Consider the following 21,948-nt stretch of genomic DNA (forward strand, 5'->3'; position numbering starts at 1 on the left):
GGAATTTCAGCGCTGGCAGCCGCTGTGCCTCAGTCCTCCCCCTCCGCAGCCGGACAGGGACGAGTGCTCCCTGAGCCCCCCAAACCACAGCATCCCGCAGAGCCCTGCGGCGGCGGCGGGGCTGCTGCGGGGGGCGGAGCCTCAGCGACCAGCCCCTCCCCCAGGCACAAGAGGGGCGGTGCTGCTCGCCGGGGTCCCGCATCCTCGCCGTGCGGTGCAGCGCTGTACGGATCGCCTCGGCTCAGCTCCGCTCGGCTCCGCTCAGCTCGGCTCTGCGCAGCTCGACTCGGCTCGGCTCGGCTGCCGGCCCGACGGCGCCGTCGGACAGAGGGTTCGCTTCACGCCCCGCAGCGCCCGGCGGCCGCGGGATGGAGCACGGTGTGGCGCGGCTGCTGGCGGTCCTGCTGTGCCTGGCTCCCGGTAAGCCCTGGGTTCGGTCTGTCACGGAGCCACCGGCGTCCGGCATCCCCACGGGGCCTCGAGAAGAGGGGGCGCGGACACGATCGGGTGCCGGGAACTCCACGGGTGCGTGTTTCCCGTGGGGTCGTCAGGGTTGGCAGAGAGGGTGAGGCAGTGCGAGTTCCCGGGTTGGACGGGGTACCTAGTGCTACAGGCTTCCATTCCTCTCCCTCTCCCTCTCCCTCTCCCTTTCCTCTCCTCTCCTCCTGCCCCCTCCTATCAGACTGGCTAGTGCTGGCCCCTTAGAGAGGGTTGCGTGCTACGGCATGGTGTCCTGCTCGCTTGGCTCCAGTATCAGCTGTCGCTTCCGAGAGCAGAACGTCCCTGGAGCCAAATGCGGGAAACCCGTCATCAATGAATAACCCACTCTTGATGCCAGTGATTAAAGTGCAGGGAAATACTAGGGAAATAGGGAAGGTCCCAGCCTGGCCACACTTTCTGGTTGCCCACTGTAGCTGGCCAAGATGGCCCAGTTGGGGCTGCTGGCTTGCCCCAGTAAGGCAGGATTCCTGACGATGATCAGAGCAGCCAAGGTGGACTGAAAATCTCTCCCTGTGACACTCACAAATGTTGCACAAGTTGGGCTGTTGCCTCAGAGCAAGCACTGGCACCCCAATTCCAGGCTGCACAAGCACAAGTGCAAGCTCTTACAAAAATAAAGTCTGGTAGAAATAGATTTTTGCTTAACTGCTTAGAGGGAAAGAAGTAACCTCAGAAAATCACAGGATAAAATAAATTTACGGGATCTTGAATTAGTGCAATCTGTAGAATAGTTTTTCCACATAATTCATTGATCAGCAGTCTCAAAGTACATACGTATATTAGATATATTATAAGAAAAGTTGGTAATCCCTTTCCCCTGGGAATGAGATCATCAGATGAAGGTTCACTTCGTTTCAATGTCCCACATCCTCTTATTAGACCTTGAAGTTGGCAACGCAAGAAAACAGGAACTCCACCCTGGCTAGCTGAATTGTAGTGCTCTGCAGCTAGCTCCTGACCATCTGCCTTTGCTTCCTGTTATGACAGAGTTTTTGAACTTTCTGGGATGTGTGAAAAGTCATTATTTACCCTTCACTGTTAAGTAGGTGATGTGAAAGCGTCCACTTAAAACATGCTGCATATTCCTGTATGTAATGCTTTTCCGATTGAGTAGCATTTACTTTCGTGATTGGGTTGATTTGAGGGTTTTTGTACATGTTTTCACAGGTTTATTTATTTCTCTGGATCAGCCAACCCTTAGCATCCAAAAAGATGTCCTCACAATAACTGCCAATGACACCCTGAATATTACTTGCAGGTAAGGGAAAATCTGTCTGGCATGATTTTGATGGGGTAATTTGTGAGTGAGTTTTGTACAGAATCACAGGTGTTTTGGTCACTCTCCCATCATTGGACCTCCTTCCTTTAGCACCTCTCACCTAGCTTTTCCCTGACAGACTTTGAAATGATCTTAGAGGGGTGCAGCAATGGAGAGCTGGGGAGAGCAGGGCGGCCAGGAGGAGGAAGCAGCAGACAGCTCCTGGTGGAGCCCACTGGTGAGCCATGCTCTTCATGCTCCCTTTTGAGTACTGTGTCGCTTAGATTCAACAGGATGTAAATCTCTAGTGTCTTCCTAGTGGATATTAACAATAGGTGGATTTTTGTGAATTTATCCTATGTGGCTTGATGCTTCATGTGATGGAGTGAAGCCCACTCCTCTCCGTAGCCAGAGACTAGCTGTGCTGGGGTTCACCACCTTCACATCGGTGCTGGTGCTTGCACGTGCTCACACTCCTCTAATGTTTATTTCCCAGTGGTCAGAGACCCCTGGAGTGGTCCTGGCCAAGCAACCAGAGCACTGCTGAGAAGCGTATCTCTGTGACAGACTGCAGTGATGGCCCCTATTGCAAGACACTCACTCTCCTCAAAGTCATTGGCAATGACACAGGAGACTACAGGTGCCTCTACAGGGACAGCCAGGCAGCTACAACCATTTACATCTACGTTCAAGGTGAGTGCTTATATAGCTCTTAGGTGGCTCTTGCCCTAGCCTCAAGAAAGAAAAGGATATGAAGTATATCAAAACAGTTTGGACATTAAAATGTGTCAATCTTAGAATTTTTAACCCTATGAAGCTGTTAATTTTCATGTTGAGTAGTTACATGTCAGTATGCTAGTTGTCATCAATGTAGAAGTTGTTTTTCCTGTGATTTTGAACTGACCTGGCATATGCAGTACTTGGTCTGCTACTCTCCTCCACCCAAAACTTAGCACATATACTTCCTCGGCTGCCCTCTGAGCCTGTCCTCATGAATGCAGAGCTGTTCCTGACCTCAGAAGGAGCTTCATATTAGGGAGGATTACAAAGATCATGTATTTGTTAAAAACGACAGATCCAATGCCTTTTACATTTTGTACTGATACCATTAAAAAAAAAACCAACAAACCACCAAAAAGCCCACCAACCCCAAAACTTAAACTTATATACGTTTGCTGACTGTGATGGTAGAAATGATTTAATCTGTAAGAGTCAAGCTTTCAAACTGAGGCTGTCAGTTGTACTGGGAGCAACACAGCTGAGCATCACAGACGCTGTAAAGTTATACCTTCAGCTTAAGTAGGCATATTCATTGAGGCATCTGCCTTTTTGCACTTATGACTTTGTACTTGTTTTCTTATGAGCCCCATTTCCTTTTTATTGTTAATTTACAGTTACCATTTTGAAAAGTAAGATGTTATTGTGTACATGCATTAGCTTGTTTTAGAAAACCATGTCCTTACCTTTTCCTTTTCTTTTTTTTTTGTCCGACCAAAAAGGGTGCTGCCATTGGGGGAGCCAGTGTAGCTTGTCACTACTTTTAACTGATATTTCCTGTAATACTTATGCAAGGAAAATCACACTAGGATAAATCAGATTTTTGTTGGCAGAAAGACTGCAGTGGCAGGAAGCTATTCTCCAAAGTGTGCACTACTCCTGATAACTGTTTTGAGAATAATGATATTGTAAACTTGGAGAAGGGGAGAGGGGGAATGGTGATGTCTCTCAAAATATATACCCCCTATTTAGTCTCATTTTTTAAGTGTTTTACCACATAGAGAAGAGAAAACTGATTTGAGAAGAAATAGGGAAATAACTCAGTTAGAAAGGTTTTCTCTGCCATCACGTGACAAATAATATCCATTTACAATATTTTCCTAGATTACAGATCTCCATTTGTGACTTCAGTTAGTGATCAGCTGGGCATTGTATACATCACTAAGAATAAAACTGTGGTAGTGCCATGCCTTGGAACTGTATCAAATCTCAACGTATCTCTACATGCGGTAAGGAAAAAGACCATTAGTATTTTAAGAGTTAATTGATACCATTGGGATGTAAATATGTTGTTTGAAGTATAAATGCATTTCTTTAAAACTTCTTTCCATCCTTGGGAAATTTGCAGGCTGTGATGACAAGGTGGGTGCTGTAACTGTACTTGTCCATGATCCTGGGCTCTCGAGGTGCAGAGTGATTGCCTGTGACAGGGAGATTGCCTGAGTTAGGATGTGAAAACTGGGACCCTGTGCTTATGCTAAATGTTGGACTTGAAAATTCAGGGTTATCTGATTTTTGAAATCTGACTATGTATTTTATCCCTATTTCAAACAGAAATATCCAGAAAAGATATTTGTTCCTGATGGCAAATCAATTTCATGGAATAATAAAATAGGCTTCACTATACCCAGTCATCTAATCAACTATGCTGGCATGGTCTTCTGCGAAGCTAAAATAGATGATGAAAGCTACCAGTCTGTGATATACATAGTGGCAGTTGTAGGTAAGCCAAAGTTGTTGTGGTTTTTTTCTCTACAGACAATGTTACTTTGCTCGCTATAACATACTGAACCAATTACATTTGGTTGTACTCTAGGTTATTCAATACTGACAGTGCAGCTAATGCAAAGTGGATGTTGTGATATATATTACTTTTAAATTAAATGTATTGTGTTCTTTCTGGTTCATCACTGGGATAAGTGCTTCTATTTTTAGTGTTTTACATAGATGCCAGGGTTTGTTTTGTTTTGGTTTTTTTTCTGACAATGGAAGCCTTTTTCCTAAAATCACTCTATTCTATGTATATATCTATTCTATGATTCTGTACTTTATCCGTTTATCCAGGATCTAAGTCATAGCTGAAGGGAACTAGAGGCAGGCATCTATCGGCAGCAGATGAAAGGGAATTGCTCAGAGAGGTACCAAGGGACTTGGGGATTTGAGGGTTGCACTAGGAGCCAAGTTGTCTTGTCTCCTCCGGACTTATGTCCCGACTCTCACAGGGGTTTATGATCTGGTATATTTTATCCGTTGTTCATCAAAACCTAGAAATAACATCATGATTTTGTAGAGGCTTGAGCCTGAGCTGAAACTGCTGCTGTTTCTCCTTTTGGTGAGGACATAGTGACCACTTCAAGTGACCAGATGGCACCAAGGCCGTCTCACTTTGCTTGCCGGGAAGGCATAGCAGCCTCCACCCTTCACTCTGTGAAGCAAACTCTTGCTTCTCCACCAGATTCATGAGTTCTCACTCTGATTCGGAGCAGATCCTGATTTCTTGCAGAATCTCTGCATTCAGAATATTCTGTTTTGGAATATTTTAAATGTTTTATTGCACAAAATAAACTGTGGATAATTTTGCCAATGCCAGACTGTTATTTTTTAAAAGTTCCTACTTACTGCTGGGAAGGGGGATATACCTCCTTTAGTTTGAGGTCTTACAAGGGTGAGAAAGTGTGTAAGGCAGAGGAACTGTGTGGGTCACGGTGCCTTGCCTGCTGCCACCACAGGAGTGGCTCTGGTCAAGTGCATACATCCTGTTGCATGGCTGTCCAATGCAGCTCTCAGATGGGAAATGCTCAGGGCAGACATATCTCTTCCCTCCAGGCTCCTTTGTATGCCCATCCTCATGCTGCACTGCAACCTCTTTGTAACTGGAGTTTTGGTGGGAGTTTCAGTGGATCTTCCTGGGAAATTTGGTGCTGAGTGCTGTAAATAAATATCTTCTTATCCCCCTGTTTTGTGTGTGCCTCTTTCTTCCTCTAGGCTACCGAATTTATGACCTGACAATGAACCCGCACTACCAAGTAGAGCTGGCAGTGGGAGAAAAACTTGTTCTCAATTGCACTGTAAGGACGGAGCTGAATGTAGGAATTGATTTTAAATGGGACTACCCTTCCATCAAGGTAAATATGTAAGAGCTCAAAGGTGACAACATCACAAGAAAATTTGATTTAAGTGTAATGTCACTCCCCCCATTTATAATGTTGACAAAGGAGATGGTAATAGACAAAGAAATTCATAGTATATACAAGTGTGCAAAGGGTGACAGGAGGAATCACAATAAAATTCTCAAACACTTCTGTCTTTTGCCTGTTATAGGAGAAACGTGCCATCATAAGGGATTTAAAAACTACTGTGGGAGAAGTGAAGAAATTTGTAAGCACCCTTACCATTGACAGTGTGTCCTTAAGTGACAAAGGTCGATACACTTGCGCAGCGTCCAGCGGTCGTATGAACATGAAGAACAGCAGTTACTTCATTATCCATGGTATGACATCTTCCACTTCAGTATTGTTGGTTCTGTGAGATTTGGGATTGATTACAGGGATGCAGAAGGAATCTCGGTGGTGAATCAGGTGACAGAAATGAAATCGTTATAAGTTTTTAACTTATAATAAGTATATGTAAATGTAAATCATTTAAAAGTATTCTGAGACTGCATTGGTTCAAATACATATTTGAGAAGAGGCTGAGAGTATCTAACTTTATCACTTTGTAGTTTTTAATACTATTTGAATACTAATATTTCCTGGAATTAGCAGATTGAGACAGTTTTATATGCATATATACAATATGCAGATCTGACACTAGGTCTTACAGTTGGCCTGCTGTCCCAAGTCTTGTCTCTGCTTTAGAGAACTCCTTGGTGGGAGAACTAGTCCATTCCTCTGTGTAGGGGATTGAACAGGGTTTTTATGGTGGATCTGTCTCTCTAGACTCCAGTTTAGAGCCAATTGTGTTTTATAAGCACTGGACCCCTGTTTGTCATCTGGTAAGTGCTAATCCAAATGGAGAGCACTTACACTTTTGTCCATTAGTTCATTTTATTTTGTTTTTTTTTCAGAAAGTCCTTTTATTCATCTGGAAAGGATGGAGAATGTGATTGAGACCAGGTTAGGTGATACAGTCAAAATTCCTGTCAAGTTTAAAGGATATCCTCCACCAGAGGCTAAGTGGTAAGAATTAGGACATAATGTGTTTGAAAAACGGAGCAGTTCTTAGTCAAGGTAAACCTCTAAAATATTCAAAGTGCTCTATATTTTCTTTAGGTATAAAAATGGAAAAGCCATCAATGCAAATCACACAGTTAAACTTGGCTACACGCTAGTGATCACTGAAGCAACTGAGAAGGACGCAGGGAATTACACTGTTGTCCTTACAAACCCTACCAACAAGATGCAGAAGAGACATACATTTACCCTGCTTGTGAATGGTAAGTGGTGTACAAAAAGGATACCTTTCTTTCATGGGTGAATGTGGTGTATTACAATTCTTAGGATTAAATCCATCCATTCATTTACATATGGAGAGTTAAGTGGGGAAGGTGGCCAGGCGGAGAGAACTTCAACCTCAGCCCTGAGATTTCAGAGGTGGCCTGTATCTCCTGGCTCCAGGATGTGCTGATTGAGAGACTGCAGACTCTGAGTGGTGGTGTTGTGATGCTTTGTGTGGTTTTGCATGTTGGGTTTTTTTCCTGTGTATTATTTCTTTGCCTCTGTGTCCTGCTCTTTTCCTGCCCTCTTGCTGGCCCTGCTGCCAGAGTCCTCCCCCACCCCACTCCATCCTGACCCTGTCCCGCCTCGCCCATCCTTCCTGTCTCACGCAGGCTGTCCCTCCTCTTCTGCCCTAGCCATGCAACTCTCCTTCTGCTCCTCCTCTCTGCTCACCAGGAAACAGCCTAGCCACTATGCTTTGAAGACAGCAGGTCTTGGAAAGGGCAGAAAGGCTACAATGAAGTGGGATCAGGACTAGGGATTAATATGCATTTAATGGTTGGGCATGGTGGTGGGAGCCCAAGGACTGCATTTTAAACAAAGGGGTAATAAAGTGTCATCAACAGTTATAATTACCTAACAAGCGGATGTCAGGAGGATGGGGTAGCACTTTTTTTCTGTAGTATCCAGTGACAGGACAAGGGATGATGGACAGAAGCTGGAACACAAAAAGTTCCACTGAAACATATGGAAAAACTTCTTTACTGTAAAGGTGAGGAAACACTGGAACAGGCTGCCCAGGGTGGTTGTGGGGTCTCCTTCTCTGGATGTTTTCAGAACCCTTCTGGATGTGTTCCTGTGTGATCTGATCAAGGTGGACTTGCTTTAGCAGAGAGGTTGGACTAGCTGATCTCTAGAGGTCCCTTCCAACCCCTACCATCCTGTGATTCTGAGATTCTAAGGCAGTTTTATAGGAGATCCTAAGCATTGCATCTTAAGGGCCTGATCCTCAAGGTGTGGGATGAGTTCGCCTCTTCCCAATGTGTCCTCAGAGATGCTCTGTGTTGCTCTCAGACTAGGGCATGGTGTGAATCAGTTGCCCTAGGTCTCGTGTGCATACAGCACCACTGGGGAGCTGCCAGGGAGGTGTAACCTTCTTTTTTCTCCTCCAGTGCCCCCACAGATTGGTGAGAATGCGCTGCTGGCACCTGTCGACTCCTACAAGTATGGCTCAACTCAGGCACTCACCTGCACCATCTATGCCGTCCCACCACCTGCCACTGTCCTCTGGCACTGGCAGCTGGAGGAGGAGTGCACCTTCAGCCCCCAGTGAGTGCTGAGCTTATGTAGCTCCTCAGGGATGTTTGGGTTGGGTGTGGGCTTTTTGGGTGCATCCCTAGTACAGGGTCATTAACTTGTGCAAAACTTATGGCCAACGAAGAAAATATTATTGTGTTTAATAGGCAGATGGCTCTTCATCAGGCTGGGTCATCGTGGTTGGCAGAGGCAAGGGCCACCCAGAGTGAGGAGCCGGTAGCGCCTGCGTCGTGTTGCCGCTGTGCTTCCTTGAAGGGCATCTCGCACGGGGTTTCAAACACAGTTGTTTGTGTGCCCTCCCCTCAGATCTCCCTGTGGGCTGCAGGCCTTAAACTCCATCCCAAACAGAGGAAATTTGTTGTTTATGCTAATTACGGATCCTTGCGGATTTTTTCTTACACTCAAGTGCTGAATGTGACGGTGCTCTTTATCTATGTGAAAGTGCATCTTGGAGGAAGTGCACTGATTGATGTTGGGGAATGATAGAGAGTGCCTGACTGAGATTCACGCAGCTTCCCTTATCTGGGTCTGCCATAAGCCCAGATTTCCTTTAAAAAAAAGAAAAAAAAAGCCAGGAAAAAAAAAGCGTGCATTCTTCTTTCCTGTTGTTGTTTTTAAAATGATTTCCACTAGTTTCTTCCTTTGGTGCCTGGTTGCTTCCTACACAATGGCTACTGTCCTCAAGAAATTCATGTAGGGAGTTCAGCGATTTCTATGTTTCTCTGTCTTTCTTTGAACTAAATTAACTTGAATCATCCATTTATGAATGGAGGTTTGTTCCCAGAATAGTTGCATCCCTCCAAGCATCCTGATTGAGCTGACACAGGATGATTAATTAGGAAATTCACCTTTAGGCTTGGGGATTCTTTATTTTACAGAGCACAAAGGTCTCAGAAGGTTATGAGGGTGCAATTTACTAGAAACATTTCCAAAAATACAGGTCGTGGCCAGTGATACATCTGGTTTATAGATAAATATATCGTATTATAAAGAGAACACAAAACCACTCTCTTGAAGGGTGAATGTTGGTCATATCTAATGACTGTGTCTCTACTTACATCTCAGGAAAGTTCGCTCAGGAGCCAATCCATACTCATGCAGGAAATGGAAAGTGATCTCAGAGAGAAAGGGTGGGAATCTGGTTGAAATTAAGAACCGAGTTGTTACCATTGCCGGGAAAACAAAGGTGAGCAAATTCTCTTTTCTGTTCCTTGCGGTTGATTACCCCTGCTCAGCAGTCCACATATCTGGAAATATATTGCTAGACATGAGGCTCTTTTCATCTATCATTAAACTTGGGGATCTATTTTCAGCCAGTTGTGCCAGCTCCTGCTGAAGCCAATAGGAAGAGATACACAATTTCAAGTCTTTTAGACACTAACCTAAAGTGAGCCTTCACTGAGGAATATGACTAACTTAGATTTCAGCACTTACCTTTTAGTGTTCTGAAGTTAGGTGAGTTAACCTTGCCGATTAACTGTAATAGGGAAAAGCTGGAGAGAATGAAGAGTAGGAAATGTTGTGGGTGCGGTATTTATCAACACGTATACCAAAGTCTGCCTTCTGGCAGGCCGCTTCTTCTTGTTTTGTTTTGCCTCATTGTTACACACTTAAGAGCAAAAATTTGAATGTCAGGAGAGGACTGTGATCCTGCCATGCCATGGATTTGTGCTTTGGAGGGCTTTCTGGTTATGCAGATCCCTGCAGAGCACTTTGTGGAGCTGTTGGGGTGGTCAGGGTCACCTACATACTTTAGCACTGATGTGATATGAAATGACTTGATTGTTCTTTTGTAGACTGTGAGCACCCTCCTGATTCAAGCAGCAAATGTATCTGCCTTGTATAGATGTGTGGCTACAAACAGAGCTGGGTCAAGTGAGAGAGTTATTTCCTTTCATGTGACCAGTGAGTATACCCTGTTAAGGACAACCAGGTTAACCAATGTTCTTTTGTCTGTTTTACTAATGATAGGTGCTTCAATGCCACTGTTGTTTGATTCCTGGCCTTTATAAAATCCTTGGATCCTATAGGATGTTTTGTTTTCCTAAGCTTTTCCTAAGGTAGCCTTCAAAGTCACCACTTAACTTCAGTAAAGTGATTAGTTCTGCTGGCATCAGGGGAGTGGTAGTCCCATATAAATGGTTGCAAATGGACTTAAAAGTGCCTTAAAAGTGGTTGCTCTTGGGCTTTTGCAGTCACTTAAAAGAGCTACAGAGAAGTTATGGTAGTGCCACAAAATGAGTAAAGATGTCTTATAAAAGCAAAGACTAACATTTTCAAAACCAGTAGCAAGGAGCTTCTGCCTTCCTGAAAAACAGTCCCCATATTCACATGCTAAAATATTATTTTAATCCAAGTCAGAAAAAGAACTTTAAGATAATACTAGAACCACCTTAGACTGCTGTAAGTTTTTACAGGAAAAGGAACTGTATTCATTACACAGGCTTTCCTTTGATCCATTTTAAATGTTTTGCTTTTAACAAGATTGCTTTTAATGATTGCTTTTAATACTCTTTAGATGATTGATTGATTAATTGATTTTGTCCGTGTTTTGTTTTCCTATTTACAATTGGATAGGCCTAAATTTGAAAAATGACTTGATTTCAAGTTAATGTTATGTGCAACCCGATAGACATTTCCTTTTTTTTTTTTTTTTAACTTGTAGGAGGTCTTGAAATTAATCTCCAGCCTCGGAATCAACTCACAGAGAAGGATAACATATCCTTGCAGTGCACGGCAGACAAATTCACCTTTGAGAAGCTCTCATGGTACAAACTGACTGCTCACACTTCTCAGGCTCCTTTTGGAGGGCTGCCCATGCCTGTTTGCAAGAACCTCAATGCTCTCCGGAAGCTGAATGCGACGGTTTCAAATACTAATGGTGAAAATGTCACCTTAGAGCTTATCCTCCGTAACATCTCCCTCCAGGATGGAGGGGACTATGTTTGCATTGCTCAGGACAAAAAAGCTAAAACACAGCACTGTCTGGTGAAGCACCTCACTGTTCAAGGTACACATCTCTTAAATGTGAACCAAAGCAGGTGGCTGCATATGAAAATAACTGGAGTGGTCTCAGTTTTGGATATCTTCAGGCCTTGCATGTACTGGCTTAATAGTACACTCAGTTTGTTAAATAGATTTAGACCATATGTTGAAACATACAGGTCTGAGGCTTGTCTGGGCTGCAGGGACTTAGCATTTCATAAATACCAGGGAGAAAACAGTGACTGAGCCATTGTGCTGTGAAAGAATAGGAGACTGGCTTTTGCACAAATAATGGCATATATTTAGCTCAGTAATTTCTCAGTTTTACTTTTCAAAACAGATTGGTTTTCTTTTCCCTCTAGCTGTATGTGCATGTGTCTATTTGTAGCATTAATGTTACTGCCTTGTGTCACTGAGTCCTGAGTTTGAAGTGATGTCTATAATTGAAAACTATCATGAAGTGATGCTGGTATTCAGCATTGCAAGCTGATAACCAGTCAGCTTTGCTTTGGGACCTAGATGCCTAGGCTGGTTAGGGAATGGCTACACATGTTCATGGGGTGTCCTGAATGGATGTTTGATGGACCAGAGATATCAGACTTCTCGTAATGACCCTGGAAAGAGAAATGTAATGGCAGCAATTTCTCACCGATTCCCTCTTCCCTCAGCAGCCTGAGCAGTTGCAAGTTAAACCATCTAAATCAGGTTATATCAATGCTGTTCAAATTTTCTTGACTATTACCATTTTTTTTTTTCCATAAACATTGTGGCTATGGGTGTTATAAAAAGATTTGAGACTGTTACTGGGCCATCAAATGCTGCTACTGCAAAAATGGATGTTTTCTTTAATGGTCAGTAATTTTGCCTTATTTTCTAATCAACAGAGCCCATGGCACCCACACTCATAGGAAATCTAGAAAACCAAACAACAAACATTGGTGAAACCATAGAAGTGTCGTGCACAGCAAATGGCATTCCTCCTCCAAACATCATGTGGTTTAAAAATAACGAAACCCTTGTTGAAGATTCAGGTGAGGATCGCTCCTTTGCTGTGAATTTTCTGTCACTTAAGGACTTTCTTTCATCAGACTCTGCTGATTTTCACTATTAAGAGTTTCATTTTTTTGATTTTTAACACAAAATGGCATAAGAATAGCAGAACTAAGAATAATGATTTTTTCCAGGTATTGTTTTGAAAGATGGAAACAAAACACTAACCATACGTCGAGTGAGGAAAGAAGATGGAGGGCTATACAGCTGCCTTGCCTGCAATGTCCTCGGATGCAGAAAAGCAGTGGCTTTTTTTTCAGTGGAAGGTTAGTGTTAGCTTCTTTCCAGATTGTGCATGAAAATGCTAAAAGGAAAATCTACTGTTTATCCTGATCAGAGATCTGACAATATACCAAGCGATCTGCAAAAAGTCCTGACTGTTCCTATCCAGCTCAAATGAGGTGCTGTCATAGCCACTATAATCCCAACTGTTGAGGTTAATGCCTTCTTCTCTATAGTGTTTAGTGCTTTTCAACCAAAGCTGAATCTATCTTGCTTGTGGTTGCAAAGAAGGCTCCGCCAGTCTATACTACGTGCAAACAACAGAGCCTACCTACACCTGCATATATCCTGGGCCATCTCTATTGTCTTGTTAACCTAATTTTCATACTATTTTTTTTAACAGTTGTAGCTTTTTAAACTATGTCATTGCTGTCACAGGATCTAAGATAAACAGCGTGCAGCCTTTATGCAGTCTGTTGTGACTGCTGTCCCATTTCAGTGATAGGAACAGGCAGTATTTTTGTGTTTAGGGTACTCCAGCCTTAGTCCACTAAGCTCTGAAAGTAGGACTTATGATACTCATCTCTCACTTGTTCTGGTCCTATTGGTGTCACACCAAAATACAGTTTGCAGTGATAAACAGTAAATCCTAGCAGGTTAGTGTGCAGTCTGAGTAGCTAGAACCACGATGGATTTTCCACCAAGAGTTGCAAAGAAACGCCTCCAACTAAAAGCTCCTTGCCCTTGATATTATTAGCACATTTGCAAAATTTAGTCACTGAATTGTTCACAAACATCTGTCTTACAAGTCAGGGTGGTTGTCAGATGTGTTGCATTACAGTAATTAAAGCAATATCCTCTTATTCCTATATAGATCCCATTAGGATGTTAAGATGTTGGACAATGTGTTTACATGGGGTGGAAATTATCTGCAGCTGACATCAATGTAGATTTCAACTGATGTGGTGGTAAATATGGGTGGGGAACGTCTGTAAAAGTTGGAAATCTGTGTAAGACATACTGTTTCACTCCAAGAAATTGATAGTGCATCTCACTGGGGTCATGCAATGGAGAGTGCTGTCGTGTAGGAAAATCTGTGTTGTGCAGAGGATGAAATACAGGAGCATGATGTGGCAAATACGAGCTGAAGAAGAGAGCTGGTCCTGCACTGCAGTTAATGTTCAAGTGGTATCTGCTGGAGACTATTTTACTGGAAAAAGGATGTTGTAACTAAGACCTTATTTCGATGTTGTCATGTAGAACTGCATTTTTCCGTGCCCTAGATGAAGCATGTGAAGAGACAAGAGAGGAATTGTTCTCTGGGTCATTCTCACAGCACTTTGTTTACTGTATGATGGTGTTGTTTCAGTTTCTGAAGAAAGAGACATTAATTTTGAGTATTCTAAAACAATGATTTCTTTTTAACATGTGAGGTTTTACTTTCTGCTATTAGCTGAAGGTCCAGATACTGTCCTTGGAACAAAGCTGAGGCTAAGAAATTGGGCAATGGGTAAACCAGCAAGAAACTAAGCACAATATTCCAACATAAAACCCCAAGCTCTTTGTTTTGTTTTGCTTTAGTTTCCTTGCTCCATGTTGCACTTTTAAAATGAACCTTCAGAACAAGGACCTCCATTCTCTACTTTAATGAATGAACAAAACCAATGCGCTTCCAACTATCACTCAGATATTCATTTATTTCTTCTCAGGCGCTGAAGAGAAAACAAATCTGGAGCTCATTATCCTCGTTGGCACTGCAGTGATTGCCATGTTCTTCTGGTTGCTTCTTGTAATCATCCTCCGGACCGTTAAGCGGGTAATGAAAAAATTCTCATACTGTCCTATCAGTGCTGGTCTTGCATGAAAAATGAGAGCTGACTTGAGGCCCTTCGTGTTGTTTCTTTCCATTGTTCTTAAATCAACAGACACATTTTTTCTCTCCATGCCCTAACGTTCTTGCCTGGAACCAGGGGCACAGAAATTTGTTTATAATTGAATGGGCACTTGCGAGAAAGAAAATGTTTCAGCTGCTTTTGTTTGTAAAAAACCAAAAAGGTGCAAGCAATTAAGGATGATGACACTCACGATGACATGGTGTAGGGAAATGGTCGGCTAGCATTTCTGGGAACTATTTGAAACACTGCAAAGTGAGAAAATGGCAGTTCGGTTGCACACCGCTGATGCATCTACAACTAATACCATTTTCCAGGCCAATGGAGGGGACATGAAGACTGGCTACTTGTCAATCATCATGGATCCTGATGAAGTCCCCATAGACGAGCACTGCGAACGGCTCCCATATGATGCCAGCAAGTGGGAGTTTCCCAGAGACCGGCTAAAGCTAGGTGTGTCTGCACTGCATGAGCCACTTAGTGATACTGCAGCCAGCCCTGTGCTGGGCGTGTTTTAGGTCCTGGTTTGCCACGGGACTACCTTCATGCCATCCCTGGGTGGGCTCTGTGGTTCTATAGAATATAATGCATTCTCTTCTTATTGTCAGCCCTCTGTTAGTTTCTGATACGTAAACTCAGTTTGGAGTCATTGTTTATTCTGCATCTTTTGCCCACAGTGCCAGGCAAATAAATCAAAGCATGTTTGTTTTCTCACTTCAAGGTAAACCTCTCGGGCGTGGAGCTTTTGGCCAGGTCATAGAAGCAGATGCGTTTGGGATTGACAAAACTGCTACCTGCAAAACAGTGGCAGTCAAAATGCTTAAAGGTAAAAATGATGACTAAAACTTCACCTTGAATACACAATATAGGGATCATTGCCAATACTATAACCATTAGACAGAAAAAAAATTCAAAGTATTTGTACCAAAGGTGTATACAAATTTAGCCTATAGTTAGCGCCATGAAGAAATGATTAGGGAAAATACATGTCTTTCTCATGTTGATAATCGGAGCAATGTGACTGTGATTTCTTACCCATTGCTTTATAGATCTGCTCAGATTCAGAATATAAATTTGCTCCTTCAAGCAGTTTGCATATGTCCATTTTTCATAGAGTCATAGAATTGTTATGTTTGGAAAAGACCTTTAAGAGCATCAAGTCCAGCCACTAACCCAACATTTCCAGGCCATTGACTAAACAAAACCACATCCCTCAGCACCTCATCTATGCATCTTTTGAATATCTCTAGGGATGGTGACTCCACCACCTCCCTGGGCAGCCTGTTCCAGTGCTTAACAACCCTCTTGGTGAACAAGTTCTTCCTAATGTCCAATCTAAACCTCCCCTGGTGCAACTTGAGCCCGTTTCTTCATGTTCTGTCATTTGTTACTGGAGAGAAGAGATTGATCCCCACCTCAGACAGTGGCTTAGGCACTCTCCAAAATGAGTTGTAGTTTTGAATAGCTCTTTACTCACTTTAAATCATTTTATAGTGTCTTTCATTCACCACAGAAAAGCTGCAGCTCCCAGATACATTGCTCCTGAAGAAAATGTATCTCGGGCGGCAGCATAATGAGTTTGTTAGCAGCTGGGGGCTGCATCCCACCCTGTGCTGTGCTGGAGGAAGGGTGGGAAGGCTAGAGGGGTTTCTCACAGTGAGCACTTGCAAGCGCAGGCAAGACCTGTTGTGGACTTGTTGCAATGGGATGAGCCTGCAGTGATGACAATAAAAATTGGTAAAGCTCTGTCTCTCCAGCTTCCTAGTACTCAGGCAGCCTGCAGAGAGCTGTCTCCTCTGCCCCTCTCTCCCCATTGCTTCAGCTTTTTCCTCTTCCCCTTCTGCCCCTGTGGGATGGGGATGCCAGTCACGGCACCAGGCTTTTCTTGATGCTTCAGGGTCAGGCATGTTTGGCCCTGGACCTGTCTCCCTTTGGACTCTTAGCGTGGACCCCAGCGATGACCATGGGTCAATGTTTCTAGCTCTTTCTGGCTGGGAGAGTCACATGGCAGAGTACAAACTGTTCAAAAGGTCTGTAGGGAAAAAAAGATGTTTGCTAATCTGGATTGTTTATGTCCCTGATCTGATGTTCTGCCCTTGGCAAACTTTGGAACACATTTAAAAGCAGAGGAAAACTAGCCCTGTCATGCGTGTACCTAGCTTTCAGCAGTGTCCTGCAGCATAGCTGACCCAGGCTCCCAATCAACAAGACTTCCCACTAGATGGGCTGGAAAAACAATGGAAGAAAATGTAGAGGAGGGAAAAAGCTTTCTGTCTATGATGCTCCTGATCTCTGTTGTTTTACCTCTGCAGAGGGTGCAACCCATAGTGAGCACAGAGCACTTATGTCAGAGCTGAAGATACTCATTCATATTGGCCATCATCTAAATGTGGTCAATTTACTTGGAGCCTGCACAAAGCCAGGAGGTGAGTAACTGCTCAGTGGGTGGGAAGTTGCTCATGAAAACACTATTTCTGTCATTTCTGCTGCATAGAAAATGAAGTTGTAAAATTAATGGGTTGGAAAAAGTAGTCATCATCTTCTTCTAAAAAAAAAATCTGCTAGGAGTGAACAGGTCCAGAGGTGGAATAAGGGCTCAGAAGCCCTTTGTTCTACATCCAGCTCCATCTCTTGGTTTTCTATCACTTTGCTTTTCTGTGCCTCAGATCCACTTCTATAGTGTACACCCCAACTGTAACAGATGTTGGGAATGAGTTTAGTACCAAGTTTAACAAGTTTGTCTTATTCTTCTCACCGGCTATATTGCAACTGCAAGTTGTTGCTTGTCTCACTGGCTTTGGATGGGCTGTGGGGGCCTCTATGTGTGTGTGTAGGAGGGGAGATTGCAGCTCGGAGTCCAGATCTGGGTGGATAAACCTTTTACTTTATAATCAGAGACAGATGGGTGGGTTTTTTTTGTTTTTTACAAATCCAGCAGCACACGCTAATTTGGAAGAAATTCAGTGTGAAGTAACTCAATAATAGTTTTTCAGGGAAGCAGACTTGCTGGCTTACTGTGGGATCAGAATTTAATTTTTAAAGTTCCATGAGAGAAGTGCAGTAGTTGAGAGAAACATAACCATAGATATTTCCATCTTTGTTTATTCCATAACGAAGTAGAAATGGCCAGTATCTGGAATGTAGGATGGAAATTATTGTTGTAGCGCATGCCTATATGAAACCATTTGGGCATGAAATACCACATTTGGACTGTACATTAAGGTGTCTATGTCTGAAACCTCTTTTAAGGCTTTAGGACTTAAAATACCTGCACAAAAATGCACAGATAATCATGTGTGCAGTTTATTGCAGATGAATGGTTAACTGTACTGAAGTTCATTCAAATATGTATATCTCATCCTTACAATGTCAATTACCATAGGCAGTTATTGACACTTAAAGTATAAGCGCACCACGATACATTTTCACGTGTGAGATCAGGCGTGCAATTTTTCAAAAGCATGTGCAATTTTTCCTTCTTTATATAGCAGAAAAAGAATTGTTTCCCTGCTTTGATTAGATTTTTGTTTTTACTGGCATTTTTAAAAACCTCTGGGTAGGAGAATGCCTTTTGACGTGGATGTATTTCTAGCCACAAATTATGCTGTGAGATAAAGTGAGATATAAATGGTCTTTCTAAGGAATTGCTTCATGTGTTGTACAGGCCCACTCATGGTGATTGTGGAATATTGTAAGTTTGGAAACCTGTCAGCTTACCTACGGACCAAGAGGAGTGAGTTTGTGCCATACAAGGTAAGGAGTCAAGGTTAACGGCACAACGTTTGGTTTGGTGGTTTTTTTCCACACTCAGTGTTTCTGTTTCTAGTGCAGACTGAAGTGGCAGTCCTTGGGGACACTGAATATCTAATACTTCTCATGGGAATGAGAGATGGCAAAGACATCAGAGGTCATCTAGTCTTTCCCCTGGCCCCCGCCATGTGGCTGTTCTGTTATTGTTAGCTTAAAATGTGCAAAGGAACTGGCCTTCCACTATTTCCCTTGGCAGATTATTCTACACTTGGCCATATCTGTCAGGAAGTTTTTTCTGATTATCAGCCTGAATTTTTTCCTTTCTTAGTTGAGCTCCAAGACCACCTTAAATAACTGCTCTCCCTGCTTAGTGTATATATCCACTATATATATCTGTAGATATCTTGTATCACATGATTATCTTTTCCACTGTCTCCTTGGCTTATTGCTAAACCAGGTTGTACTTTTATTTTGCTGTTAATCATCTTATATAATTAGTGTATCTCACGACTTTATGTTCAGCTTTTCACCTCCCAAGTCCTTGGCAAAGGGGAGCTCCATCAACACTCCCTCTTTGCACTGTGGTCTGAAAGGATGGAGAGGATGGAAAATGGCATTTTCAAGCTCATTTTTGGATACCTCTGAGAGGAGCTCTGATTTCTGGAGAGGATTAGGAGGATCTCTTGCCTCCAAGGAGCAGATTGCTGGTTGAAGGGCATGGCCACTGAGCATCATGCTCAGGACCCTGCATTTTTTCACCCACAGCTGAAGGAGCTGAGGCTTCTGGGCTGTCCTCTGTCACATTGGTAGACCTGAGTTTTCCTGCAGCTGCCAAGTTTACATCCGAATTTCTTCAAACTGCCTTTTGTTTCTCCAGGGGGTTTATTTTTCTTTATCCTTGGAGTCATTGTTTACTATTTTATATTGGCAAAGGCAACTCACAGCATCCTCTTGTGGGATAAAAGGGATAAACAAATATCCAAGAGGCTTTGAAGGCAGAGGCAGAGTTTCACGAGGGTTCTGACCCGTGTCTAAACAAGTGGCATGGATGGGAATCAGCAGTGGAAAAAACCAGCCCTACTGGGGAAAAAAAAGTCCCTAAACCGAAGCAGGAGAAAATAAAAATGTAATAGAGGGAGTCTTTGGTGATGGCATCCTCCCTAGAGGCATTCAGTGCCTGAGGGGAAGAAGGAAATAAATCAGATTTTGAAGTCTGGTAGGGTTTTGGCCAAAGTAGAGGTTTAACAGAAGAGCCTTTGCAGCAGCGGGAGGTAAAGCCGTAGCAGGATGGAGAAGGTTGAGTGCCTGGAGAGGGGGTTCAGCAGCATCCACCTGTGCTTCAAAAGTGGTAGGCAGCAGGATTGAGCAGGCCAGCACCTCAGTGTGCATTTATTCCCCAGCATGTGGAGATGTTTCAGGGAAGTGACTGGGAGGACACAGGAGCATGCTAATGCCATGCTGTGGAACATGAGGTTTGCCGGTGCCGTCACCACTCCAGCCTGGTGGCCCAGCAGAGCCTGGAGCGGAGCGGCTGGTTATGCCACTGCTGGGCTGTCTTACCTGATTTCAGTGGTGCATGTGGCACAGACTGTAGGGAGTGTCACTGCCTCTCCCCAGGAAGCTTCTGTCATGCTTTCTTATTCTGATTTCTCCCACTCTCCCTTTACATTTCCAGACAAAAAGCACCAGATTTCGTCAGGGGAAGGAGAACTACATTGGTGAAGTCTCCGCAGACTTGAAGCGACGGTTGGACAGCATCACGAGCAGCCAGAGCTCAGCAAGCTCTGGCTTTGTAGAGGAGCGGTCCCTGAGCGATGTGGAAGAGGAGGATGGTAGGATATGTCCTCTCTTGGTGTTGATGGGGGCTGAGGGATATTGGGGACCTTGTGATTCCCAAAGCTCCCTCAAAGCTGTGTGTGGGGTATTTCCTAAATGACCAAAGTTCCCAAGCTATGGATTATTTCATTCAGCATCCCAAACCTCTTAGCTCAATCCCAGGTAATGTCCTGTCTGAAAAAGGTGCATTTTTAGTGCACTGCCTTTGGAGATCTGTCTATTTAATGTCCCAGTATCTTCAGAGAAAATCACAGAGCATAAACTTGAAGAGAGGGATGTACCAGGATGCTAACTGAATTTCCTCAATGTTTGCTCAGAAGTTAAACATTGTGAAATGTCATCTGCTTCATTGCTTATTAGCAGAGAGGTTGATTTGCCTTCCCACTGTACAAGTGTTCTGTCAGGAACAGAAAACCTGAATTATCCACTCATTCAAAGCCACCCTTGGATACACATACCCTCTGCAGTGGCGTCGCTACACCTTAAATCACTACTACCTTAAGTTAGAAAGGCTTCTTGCCGAACTTAAGTCATTCTCACCATGGCATATTCTTGCCCTGTTAGGACTAGGTAGGGCCTCCCTCTCATTGGTTTCCAACTTCATCTACTGACATCACATCAAGCCTTTCCTGTCTTAGAAACTTGTGAGCTGAGCTTTGGTTGTTTTTCTTTTTGAATTGTTTTGCAAATCTTTCCACTGGTGGGAACTCTGGAAATAAGCAAGGAGGCTTGGGGTATAACCCACCATCTCAAAGTTTATTTTACTCAGTATTAGTTTGGTGTAAAGCGGGTTGTTAGTGATAACCAGTGACAAAAAAGGGCTCAGTTTGCTCTTCCAGTTCAATGTGGCATAAGGTTAAGATGGACTTTTACCTGTGAAGTGGTTATGGGTGGAATCTCTGACAAAGGGCGTGTTTGATTGTGGTCTGATTCTTTGCAGCTGGTCCTGAAGACCTTTGCAAGAACCCTTTGACCATGGAGGACCTCATCTGTTACAGTTTCCAGGTGGCGAGGGGAATGGAGTTCTTGGCTTCACGCAAAGTAAGGAACTTCTCAGGAAGAGTGGCATGTTATTTATTTGACTGTAGGAAATAGTGCTGTAGGTCTATAGAAGGAAACAGCATGTTCATCTGTGGACTAGCAGTCATCTGCAATATATATATATTTTTTTTTCCCTAAGATATGCCCTAATCATTAATACTACAGAGTGAAACAGCCCATGCATTTATTGACATAAATGTTACTGATCTGTGTGAGGTTGATGGGTCACTGATTCATAGAAGGATGATTAAGTAGTTGTAGGAGGGGAGGTGACTTATGAGGACTATTAAAGGAAATAGAGACAAATCCATGCTAACAGGACCTAAACTGGAGTAAGGGAGTTTGGGGAGACTGCCTGAAACTTATGCAAGTGGGATTGGAAGGGCAGTGTGAGGAGATGTGATGCTCAACTATGAAACTCCATGGAAATATCCTTGGAGAGTCTCTTGCCAAAAACTCCCTGGCAGTCACTAGGGCCTCACCTGCATTTTTGCCTTCTGTGATTTTCTGTGATTTGATCCTAGATACATACAGCACATGTTTCAAAGGATGCAAATTCCAGCAAAGCAAAGAATTTGCAGTTGTATGGAAACAAAAAGTAATTAGAAATGGCAAAGGAAGTAGAAGTGGGGAATACAACACTGCTATAGAGTGCAAGCAAGTGTTTAAGAGCAGACTTCAGTCTTCTCTAAAACCACACATTTGTTTATGTTTCATAAGTCCTGGTTGGTGTGTATATGCAAAAACATGTCTTTCCAGGATCTGCAGTTGTAGTCCATGTTAGATACAAATCTGCAGCCACTTTCAGAGCCTGGCTTTTGCACTCAAGCTAATGAGGCTTGCGTTTGGAAGCCTTTGGCCTGTTAGCTAAACGGTTGTTCTG

At 43.3% G+C, this 21,948-nt stretch overlaps 1 protein-coding gene across 1 annotated transcript in view; it reads left to right on the forward strand.

The window, feature by feature from the left end:
* The first annotated feature begins 204 nt into the window (after positions 1-204).
* The window catches only part of KDR (kinase insert domain receptor), a 31,320-nt gene continuing 9,576 nt past the window's right edge, over positions 205-21,948 (forward strand). Inside the window, exons 1-22 of the mRNA XM_061992657.1 lie at positions 205-420; positions 1,669-1,759; positions 2,256-2,452; positions 3,641-3,765; positions 4,091-4,259; positions 5,522-5,661; positions 5,858-6,026; positions 6,603-6,714; positions 6,808-6,971; positions 8,145-8,301; positions 9,355-9,475; positions 10,086-10,194; positions 10,955-11,299; positions 12,159-12,305; positions 12,459-12,590; positions 14,256-14,362; positions 14,756-14,891; positions 15,160-15,264; positions 16,751-16,864; positions 18,103-18,191; positions 19,864-20,020; positions 20,965-21,065. Coding sequence (XP_061848641.1) covers positions 369-420; positions 1,669-1,759; positions 2,256-2,452; positions 3,641-3,765; positions 4,091-4,259; positions 5,522-5,661; positions 5,858-6,026; positions 6,603-6,714; positions 6,808-6,971; positions 8,145-8,301; positions 9,355-9,475; positions 10,086-10,194; positions 10,955-11,299; positions 12,159-12,305; positions 12,459-12,590; positions 14,256-14,362; positions 14,756-14,891; positions 15,160-15,264; positions 16,751-16,864; positions 18,103-18,191; positions 19,864-20,020; positions 20,965-21,065 — 3,039 coding nt within the window. The 5' untranslated portion in view covers positions 205-368. The remainder of the gene's footprint in view (positions 421-1,668; positions 1,760-2,255; positions 2,453-3,640; positions 3,766-4,090; positions 4,260-5,521; positions 5,662-5,857; positions 6,027-6,602; positions 6,715-6,807; positions 6,972-8,144; positions 8,302-9,354; positions 9,476-10,085; positions 10,195-10,954; positions 11,300-12,158; positions 12,306-12,458; positions 12,591-14,255; positions 14,363-14,755; positions 14,892-15,159; positions 15,265-16,750; positions 16,865-18,102; positions 18,192-19,863; positions 20,021-20,964; positions 21,066-21,948) is intronic.

The sequence above is a fragment of the Colius striatus genome, chromosome 3 (genome assembly GCF_028858725.1).
Source record: "Colius striatus isolate bColStr4 chromosome 3, bColStr4.1.hap1, whole genome shotgun sequence".
In the NCBI taxonomy this organism is placed as follows: Eukaryota; Metazoa; Chordata; class Aves; order Coliiformes; family Coliidae; genus Colius; species Colius striatus.